This window comes from Dama dama, chromosome 13, assembly GCF_033118175.1.
Source record: "Dama dama isolate Ldn47 chromosome 13, ASM3311817v1, whole genome shotgun sequence".
NCBI classification, from domain to species: domain Eukaryota; kingdom Metazoa; phylum Chordata; class Mammalia; order Artiodactyla; family Cervidae; genus Dama; species Dama dama.
This window is the reverse complement of record NC_083693.1, coordinates 36,913,704-36,924,373: the sequence shown is the minus strand read 5'-3', so window position 1 is coordinate 36,924,373 and position 10,670 is coordinate 36,913,704. Positions and strand designations below refer to the sequence as shown.

Below are 10,670 nucleotides of genomic sequence, written 5' to 3'. Positions count from 1 at the left end.
GCGTGGCCTTCCGCGGTTGCTGGCCCCGGCTCAGCCCGCCGACGCCACGTCCCGTTGCTGCGGCTCGCTCCCGGAAAGTTACGTGCTAAAGCGTCCCCCGAAGAGCCGGCGGGCGGGCTGCGGGCGGCGGAGGCCCCGAGGCATCCGAGCGGCGAGCCGACGTGCCCGTGGCTTGGCTGCGGGCGTAGCGCTCGGAAGGAGGCGCCGGCCGGGCGCACCCCGCGGGGAGCCCCGGGCGGGGCGGGCGCGGCGCGGACTTTTGTCCGAGTTGAGTCCCCTCCCTGTGGGCTGGGCCTCTCCGGCGCCCCAGCCCCCGCCCCGCTCGCTCCCGGGAGATGTTTATCTGGGCCGCGGCGTGAGGAGCCGGCGGCTGGCGGCGCTGAGTCTCGGGTCCGAGGATCGTTGCGCGGCGCGGGAGAGACAAGATGTCCGCCAGGGCCGCGGCCGCCAAGGTGAGCGCCGCGGGGAGCGTCCGTTGGGGGCCCTTCTCCCTCTGCCCGTGGGCTGCCGGGCTGGCCGTGGAGGTGGCGGGGCCGGGGCCGGCCGGGTCTCGGGCAGGTGCACTTCGGCGGCGTCACTCCCTAGTCCCGGCTCCAGCCTGGGCCCGAGGCGGGAGGGAGCCGGGCGGGCGGGGACGCGCAACAGGTCCCGCCGGGAAGCCGGGCGCGGGGCGCGGCGGGCGGGCCGGGGCCACCCCGGCGGCTGCAGTCTTTGCGGGAGTGGCTGGTCCCTGGCGAAACCGTGTGGTTTCGGTCTGATGTCACTGTCGCTGGTATGCGCGCGCCCGCGACATGGCTTTGGGACGGCACTCAGCCCCTGTGGAGTAGGTTGGATCTTTTCGCTGTTTTATTTATTTAAGGTGACATTGGAAAAACTAACTTCCTAACACTTTTTAAGAGTTTAATTCGAGGTACACTTTTAAAAGTACCGCACAATGCCCTTGAAAATGGACAGTGAACTTTTAAAAATAAAAGTTGGCAAAGACCTGTGGGTTCGTTAAAAAAGTAACGTTTTCCTATCAGTTTTTTCATATGCTTTGAAGTACTGTGCCATTTTCTCAGTGCTTTGAAGCTAGTTTGTATGTTACATGAAAAAGCTGAAGTTTCTAAAAATCAGTTAATATTCTTTTCTCCTTTTGTACAGCTTAATCTTTTTCACCGTAAACGGTTGCGGGAATACAGAAATATGAAGAGTAAAAATCTCGCTTAAAAATCAATATATTACTTTAAGTAGTATCAGGTGCTTAAGCAGGTGCTGGCGTCATGTTTTTGTTTTGTTTTTTTTCTTTTCTGTTTGAGATGTTTATTCATAACATCTCGGACCAGGCATAATTAGGCCCTAAAGTTTCTTAACTCAAGACTGTTTTTTGGCTGGCAGTTAGCGGTTACGTTTAGCAGTGAATAAATTCTTGTAAGGAATTTAGTGTGCTCTCTTTAAGAAAACTTTTATGTGTACCTTTTTGCTCTACATTGATAAAGACCAATCTAAAGGTAAAACTTGATCTAAAGATTTAGAATAAACGGCAAATTTTCGCATGATTTTAAAATAGCCTTACACTATTTACTTTCCTGGGACTTGCTTTCCGGGGAGAAGAGGCTTTGTTTCCATATTATAGAGAATGCCACTGTGTTCCTCTAGTGTGCTCTCTGGCACTTGATATCCAAAAAGGATATTTCACTTACGTGGGGAAATAAGTTTTCAGTGGATTGCCATAGTAAAACGATGCTTTAGAAGGAGTCATACTTTTCCTCATGAATTATGGTGTTGAGATTTTATGGCATATTAACAAGTATCAGTAGTTAAACATTACATTTTAGGGACGTTTGCATTCTTAAAATATTTGAGTAGAATGTCAGTTGAAAGCTTATTTTTCTAAAATGCTGTGTTTTGGGACCACTGTGAAATCTTATATAGAGAAAGGCTGTAAAAGATGGGGGAAATGAAATAATACTCAACGAACCAAGTCACATTTAATTTTCTAAGATGATTAAAATGCTTAATAAGAACCAGGCTGTGAATGTACTCAATACTTTACATGTGATATTTTTGTTTCCCCCACTTCTGTTAAAAAAAAAAAAAAAAGACATTAATTTGCAGCTTGCTTTTCTGGCTTTTAGCATAGTTTGTAGAACTCTGCTCTAAGTCAGTATCTTTGATTCTGTATTCTTTGTAATGATTGAATATTTTTCCATTCCATGAATAGGCTACAGATGATTACTGATACACATTTAACTTGCTTCCAGGATTTTGTAATAAATAGCCTTTATTTTTCTGCATGTGTGTGGTATTACTGTGTGTCACGTTGTTAAAAATGGAATTTCTGGATCAAAGGGTATCTATGTGCATTTAAAATTCTGATATATGCCACTAAATCTTTCTCCAAAAAGGTTGTGAGTGAAGTCACTCAGTCGTGTCCGACTCTTTGCGACCCCATGGACTGTAGCCCACCAGGCTTCTCTGTCCATGGGATTCTCCAGGCAAGAATACTGGAGTGGGTTGCCATTTCCTAGGAATAAATACAGCGATTGTTGGTAACTTAACTTTATTTTTTATTTTTATTTTTTTTGGTAACTTAACTTTAAAGGACATAAAACTTCAGTAAGTGAAATGAGAAAATATAATCTCTGAATGGGGAGGATATCGTAGAAAATATCACATTTCCTAGAGTTGGCGTATAAATGTTAATACAATTACAAATGAAATTCCAGCGTGGTATTCTAGAAAACTTAATGTGTCTATGAGAAGGTTTATCTGATAAAATAAATGGATAATTGTGAAAGTTCAGAAGAAGAAGCCCTATTAGAAAATCTGATGTGTTATAAATTCAGAGTAATTTGAAGCAGTGTTTTAGTTCAGGAATAGACATTGGCATTGCAGAGTCCAGAAACATCTGTGTGTTTACGAGTTTTTAGTGATTATGGTCATCAGCATTTAATGTGTGTTAGCTATTGTTCTAAGTGCTTAACGTGAATTAACTTTTAATTCTTATAGTATCCCTATGAAATGAACACTACTGTTATCCCCAGTTTTTGGATGCAGAAATTGAAACAGATAAGGTAACTTACCCAAATTCACCTAACCTACAGGAGAGGAAATTGAGACTGATAAAAATAACGGGGTAGATTTCTGGAGAGAAAGGATGTCAGTATCCGGTGCTGGGACTGTTGACTATCCTTTGAAAATATATATGTTGTTTCTGCCCTTAGGCCATCCCCCTCCAAAAATATCCATTTGAAATGTTTGAAAAACATGCAGAGACGATAAATCATAAAATACTAGAAGAAAGTGTAGGAGGCTTAAAAAAAAGTCCTCAGTGGAAAGGGCTTCTCTGGGTATATTAACTTACGTAATAAAGGAAAAGTTTTAATCTGTGATATATATATATATATCTGAATTTGCAAACGGAATCACTAGTGTACCTGATGCAAATGATTCAAAAATTGAAACCAGGAATTTGAGGATAGTTCTGTCTCACCAAGAAATTGTTTAATTATGTGAGAAAATGACAGGAATAGTTAGAAACATTCCCATTGGTTGAATCAGAGAGTCTGAAGGAAGTTCAGCAGCTTGTGGAGTCAAGCTGTTCACTCCAGAGGAAACAATAAAATGTAGCATTGTTCTGTTACAGATTTCTCCGCTTAAAAGTTTCCAATTTTTTCCCCAGATTATTTCTAAAATTTTAGTGTACTTTAGTATGGAAATTATTTAAGGCACTTAGTAGGAATTGATTTATTGTATCCTTAATAGCTGATCATTTGAAAGTTAAAAACTGTAGAATATAGCTAAATGAACAAAAATAATTACAAAATTAGTCCTTGTAGATGGGAATTGTCTTGCGTGGCTACTATGACAGTTTTAGTTTTGATACTTTGTGATTGGTGTGTATTTGCTTTGGGGAAGCCCTCTTGCTACTTTAAAGGTAAACTGAAAAATCATGGTGCTTTATGAAAATTCATTTGTGTCTTTCAGTGTTTATTGAGCTTCACTGTGGTAATATTTTTCTGTACCTATCAAGTTTGTGTAATACTTTTAAAAAATTTTCTTTGTTTTTAATTGAAAGATAATTGCTTTACAAGATTTTGTTTTTTATCAAAATCAACATGAATCGGCCATAGGTATACATATGTCCTGTTTTTAACTAGAAATGTTTTTATAGTATTTAAGGGAAAGATGTTTAATTTTTTATGTTAGTGTGTTTGACATTGTAGACGCTTATGGTTAGAATTGTCCTTTATATCCTTGGTTGATAATCCCTGACCACATTTACAGCTCTCGAGTTCGTTTTAGGACAGTTCCATTAGATAGGTGCTTTTCAGATTGCACAGTTCTGCCCCGCCCCCCGCCCGATTGTTTAGTAGCAGAAATTGCTCTGTGCTATTAGGAAAGACCCTTTTTTCTTTTCTTTCCTTTTTGAGAATGGTGATGATTTCATTTTAGGGACTTGAAAACTTTTATTTTGTATTTAAGAAAGACCGATGCTGTGTTTCGGTGACTGTCAGTGAGTGACAGAGGTCAGCCATCCACACCTACAAGTCATGCCGTTAAGACCCATCTGCAGTTCTCCAAGCTGTGGGCTAGTAGATGGAGTCCCGTTTCCTGTTTGGTTTGAAGGAGAAAGATTACAGTAGTTTCACTTCTTTTCTTTTTTTCAATCCTGTTAACAATGTACTGGCTCTGACTTTTACTTATTCTTTAATCTTTTTTCTATTAGAGACCAAATGTAAACTCAGTGTCGTTCTAAGAATAGAACTGAGTATAAACAAGACAGACTAGCTGCTAAGGAAAATGTCATTAAAAATAATAATTTTGGTGAAAAATTTGGAAATGTAATCCTGTTTATTGATGTAGCTCTGACATGATAAAAATTGAATCCAATGAAAGACTAGGAGTCTGACTGTAAATCTTAAGTGTGGTGCCACTGATCCCTGGCTGCCTGGCCACCGCTCACTGCAGGCCCTGTGCAGTCACCCACTCAACGTCCAACACTTACCAGCCTCCTGGGGCTGGAGACTAGCTCTGGGACAAGCAGAGTTCTTTTTTATTAGTAGAGTTTTTGATCAAATGTTAAGATTAAAAGATAGTTTCTAGAGTGATTCTGAAACATTTGACTTGAACTTGCTTTGCATCTCTGAATTTTCGAAGGGAATCTTGAAAAATCTCTTTAGCTTAACTTTTAAATCTTGTAGAAAGAGACATTAGAACAGTTCACCAAGTTTTGAATCTAAGTTGGACCTGTTTCAGTACAGTGTTTCTAATACAAGTCAGCAATAAAAATAGGCCTTTTGCTTTTGGTGACCTAGAGTACTTCCTAATTTATTTATTGCAGACAAGAGTGGGTTCAAGTTGCTCCTTGATGGGCTAGCCAGGTGCTTGATTTCCATGCCTTCTTAAACAGATCCATAGTAATAAGACATGTGTGGTGACTACAAGGGTAGGGAATTGCATTTTATATCCTAGAAGTGGATGAAGATAGTGACTCAAAGCACTGTTTTAACATGATAAAATCAATATTGCCAAAATTTGTACCATAAATTACCATTTGAGATTTATTGTGTTAAATACTCAGTCTCAGAAAGCCCTTAACTTTGGGATGTATCAGAAGACAGGTTTTTATTTCTGTGTAGGTGCATTTTGGTATATGTTAGAACACCCTAACTCACTCATGCTGGTAGCATGCTGGGAAATGAGTTGATTGATGAGTGGTCTCAGTCATTCTAGTTTATCGTGCCCAGAGGGAGCTGAAGACTGGAATGAATATTACTTGGATACTAAATAGGAACATAAAATTAGCATATATCTGGTTTAATTTAAATTTTTTAAAAAATTTGCCTGAAATATATTTTGTTTTTTAAAATAGTGTACATCCTAAAGAGTGAAAGTTCATTTTATTTCTTGGCTGTTTTAGGGATTTTCACTCTTTTCAAATTGTCATTAGTAATCTTTTGGATTTGTGCACAGTTTTGATAAGTGAATTAAACTTAATTTATGATTGTTCTCTCAAGTCAGTTCAGTCGCTCAGTTGTGTCCGACTCTTTGCAACCCCATGAACCGCAGCACGCCAGGCCTCCCTGTCCATCACCAACTCCCGGAGTCCACCCAAACCCATGCCCATTGAGTCAGTGATGCCATCCAACCATCTCATCCTCTGTTGTCCCCTTCTCCTCCTGCCCTCAATCTTTCCCAGCATTAGGGTCTTTTCAAATGAGTCAGTGCTTTGTATCAGGTGGCCAAAGTATTAGAGCTTCAGCTTCAGCATCAGTCCTTCCAATGAACACCCAGGACTGATCTCCTTTAGGATGGACTGGTTGGATCTCCTTGCAGTCCAAGGGACTCTCAAGAGTCTTCTCCAATTCAGTACATAATGCTAAAATTTAGGAGGCCCTCAGTAATGACATTCTTTTTTGTTAGTTCAGTGAGCATTAGTTGAGCACAGTTTGTTTTGGATCCCTGTCCTCTAAAGGCTTATAATTTCTAGTTGGTCTATATTGTCATAATCAGTTGTGAAATATGTCATTTTTAAGATCAAAAGAATTTTGCATTTTTTCCTCTAAACTCACTTGAGGTCATCTTATTGATACAATAGCATAGCTCTCTGGTGTGCTTTTTTGGTTGGGGAAAGATCATGGAATCCTGTTTAGAGCCTGGACTTGGTGTAACACATGAGCTTCTGCATTTTCTTTTGTTAATTAAGAAAAATTTCAGTTGACTCTAGATACATTCGTGTATGTATTGTATGCATGCATTTGGTGAAAGTCTGAATAGGACAAAAAGGTTAATAATTACAAAGCAATTTATTTATATGTTGAATATATTGAAATGGAAAATGGACAGTAAGCTGTCTGTCACTGTTATGTTTAGGGTCTAGTCAGCTCTGAAATACTAAGAGTTTGGAGCTTTGAAACTGTTTTCTATATTCAGCGGGTATTCTCTGCTAGCCTAGTGTGTACTGGGCACGGTTGTAGGTGGTAGAAGTAGAGCAGTGAACACATCACTGCGCTGTACTTAGGGCCGTTTTAATGCTGTAAATGATGGTGGGACTGGCACCCCAGCAGGCCATTTCTGTCATAACCTGCTTTCTCCAGAGATCACAAGAATCTTCCATAGTACTTATTTTCTAGTTTTCCTTTATAATTTTACCACTTACACATTCTGTAAACACTGTGGTTTTGCCTGTGAACTTCATACAAACAGAATCTTCCGGTGTGGGTTCTATTGTGTATGGCTTCTCCTGCTCAGCGTGGTGTCTGTTAGTTGATGGGTGTTGAGGGTGACTAGTTCATTAGCTTTCATTGTAGTTGTGGATAAAATTCATAGTGTTCCTTTTTAGGGAGGACTTAATGCCAGATCGGCTTCTGGAAAAAGTAGTTTGAATTAGACTTCTGTGGGGTTTTGGAGAAAAACATGTACTTTACTGAAGGGCAAGAATTAGATAAGTATATTGGCTAGGCATTGGGACACAAAAAGTATGTGAAAAATAAGCTGCTTTTGGTGTTCATAGGATGTTACTTTGAAAAGTCAGTTTTAATTTTGAGGGCATTTTATGACTGAGGTCTTAAAATCCATTATCTTAAAGTGTATTTTCATAAGTATCCATTCACCTGACGCCGATGAGACCAGTAAAAGCCCTGATGGGGAGAAATATGTGCTTTGGCAAAAACAAGTAAACACAAGTGTACTTTTCAAAGTATAATCGTAGGAAGTCTTTCCCAGTGGTGTCATGTAAAGGAACTTTGGAAGATTTATATGTTGTTTTTCTTTTTTAAATAGTGATACATGTAGGGATATTTAATTAAATGTATATCAACCCATATTTTGATACTGTATTTCCTGTATAGTCAGAACTCGGTGGCCATGGCAAGCAGATTTACATTCTAGGCATAAATATGAGAACTGTGTATTAATAATAAATAAAATCCTCCTAATACTGAGTGCTGTTTCCATGAGAATACTAAGCTAGCTGTTTTATGTGCATTGTCTCATCTTAGCAATTGTTGTAGGCGCTCCTAGGACATCTGTTTTATAGGTGAGGAATCTGAGGTTAAATTTACTGCTCTGGCTAGCGGCATACTTGATTCTAGGCTTTGTAATTCACACGTGCACGTGCTTTTACGTTCCTGTGTTGTAAGGAGTGTCAGGGAGAGGAGGAGGGAATGGTGTTAGGTGCACTGTGACGCACAGGAGTCGGACCAGAGGGTGGAAGAGAGGGTGCAGTGCGGCCAGACAGCAGGAGCTGCTCTGAAGGAAGGGTGTTTGCCCAACCCCAGCGGGTTGTTGCTGGCCTGGAGGAAGGCAGGCCCAAATTGTCTGGTTTTTCAGGACAGGTCGGAATCCCAGATTTTATGTAAGTTACTTTGACTTACATGTTGCCAGCTGACTTCATTTTTTTTAATGTACTTTTTTATTGTGAAACTTAATATCTATGTAAAAGTACAGAAAGCATGTGTACATTAGTGAATTACCACAAAGTGAATGCCCATGTAAACACCACCCAGGTTAGGGCATACAACATTGTGGGCTCCTCACTTGCTCCCTCACCCCTACCTGACAGCATCCCTACCTGGCAGCATTATCCTGCCAACAGAGCTGCTGTCCTACCCTAAGACCCCTGTGTTAGGCTCTTCCTGCCAACTCCATTCTTTCCCCAAGACAGGCACTGTTCTAAATTTATGTTTTAAAGATTCGTGTGTTGTGACATTATGAATTCATTCATCTTCATATCTGTTTAGTATTCTATTGTGTGACTGTACTACAGTTTATTACTGTTGATGGACATTTGGGGTATTTACTAATTTGGACTATTAAGAATAATGCTCCCGTGAACACTTGGGGTAACTCTCTTGGTGAACATGTGCACATATTTCTCTTAAGATGTAGTTAGGGATGGAATTGCTCCTGGATTGTTTAGTGTGTCTTCAATTTTAGTAGACAGTGTCTTCTCTAGAAAGATTATACCGGTTTATACTCATCATCATCAGTGAATGAGACTTTTTATTGCTCTGCATTTTCACAAAGACTTGGTATTATCAGACACTAATTTTAGCCCTTCTGGTTGGTCTCTAGTAAATCTCACTGAAGTTTTCATTTTCTTTTTATTTTTTTGACTAGATGAAGTTGAGCAACTTTTCATGTTAATGGCCTGTTTGAGTCTTTTGCCTATTTTTCTTTGGAATTATCTTCTTACTGACTTGCTTCGTTTTTTATCTTTGGATAAAAGCTAGTTGGTTATGTGTTGTAGGTGTATTTTCCAATGTGGTGGTTCTCTTGATGGTCTTTTGATGAAGCTCTTAATTTGCATGTGGTCTGAGTGTCGTGGCACAGAGGGAGACCAGCTGGGGACCAGAGAGTCCCAAAGAGGGATCTGTCACCAGACCATGCCTGTGCAGAGAGAGGTCAGGCAGGGTAAGAACTGAGAAGGTTGTCACTGAATAACCTTGTGTGTGTGTCCCTGTATCCTGAGTTCAGGCTCTGGAGTCTGCATCTGGAGCCACCAGTCAACACTGTTCCCCTCTCACAGGGGAGGGCGTGGTCCCAGCACCCACACTCAGGGCGCTGGTACACGCCACTCTGCCTGAAACAGGGGCACTGCCATGTTAGCTGGCATGCTCAGTGAAGCCCATCTTAATAGCAGGGAAGAGGAGTATGGGAATTATGATATTTCTGTGTGTGTACACTCACACAAACATCTACTTACTCTGTATATTCGTGTGTGTATGTACTTGTTTATTTAATACAGGATGGAGGTTGGTTGAGCCCCAGACCAGTAAGATGTGCTGTGGTCCAGAGGAAGTTCCTGAGTTGCTTTCGAAAATGTTTTTACAGTAACGCTGAGGAAGAGATGCAGTCTTTATTCTGATGAATTAGGGATTAGAGATGAAAGACTATCCCTACTTCAGTGCACCCAGTCCAGTTGGGCGACCTGTTCAGTATGGTGAATCACCAATTAGGAAATTCCTTTTCACCTGAGCACCTCGTATCTCTCCACTTGTTCCATCTGTATTGTCTACCGTTCACATCCTGCTCCTCTAGCGCACAGAGACACATGTGAACACATGTTGGGCTTCCCAGATGGCGCTAGTGGTAAAGAACCCGTCTGCCAAAGCAGGAAACCTCAGAGATGCAGGTTTGATCCCTGGTTCGGGAAGATCCCCTGGAGGAGGGCATGGCAACCCACTTTAATGTTCTTATCTGGAGAATCCCTATGGACAGAGAAGCCTGGTGGGCTACAGTCCATAGGGTCACTTAGCATGCACGCACATATATATCACACCTCGTCTCCCTTTGTTGTTCTTGTTCACTTGCTAGGTCATATCCAACTCCCTGCAATCCCATGGACTACAGTACTCCAGACTTCCCTGTCCTTCACTGTCTCCCAGAATTTGCTCAGATTTATGTCCATTGAGTAGGTGATACCATCCAACCACCTCATTCTCTGTCACCTCTTCTCCTTTTGCCCTCAGTCTTTCCCAGCGTCAGGTCTTTTCCATTGAGTCTTTTTAAAATGGCCCCAGTACATGTGCTCCTCCTTAAACTCCTCTGCATCTTAATTGCCTTTACAAGTAAAGACCAAATTTCACAATAAATTCAATAAATTCTTACAGGGTTATTTGGTCCCTGCCTACTCCTTTAGCCTCACCATGCATCTCCCCACCCTGCCACCCTGGGCTCCGTTC

The 10,670-nt window shown here is 41.1% G+C and overlaps 1 protein-coding gene across 6 annotated transcripts in view; it reads left to right on the top strand.

Annotated features, from left to right (window-relative positions):
- Positions 1–297: 297 nt before the first annotated feature.
- Positions 298–10,670, top strand: part of TJP1 (tight junction protein 1) — a 108,492-nt gene continuing 98,119 nt past the window's right edge. For all 6 annotated transcript variants that reach the window (XM_061158880.1, XM_061158879.1, XM_061158878.1 and 3 more), the window contains exon 1: positions 298–452. In XM_061158880.1, coding sequence (XP_061014863.1) covers positions 426–452 — 27 coding nt within the window. In that variant the 5' untranslated portion in view covers positions 298–425. The remainder of the gene's footprint in view (positions 453–10,670) is intronic.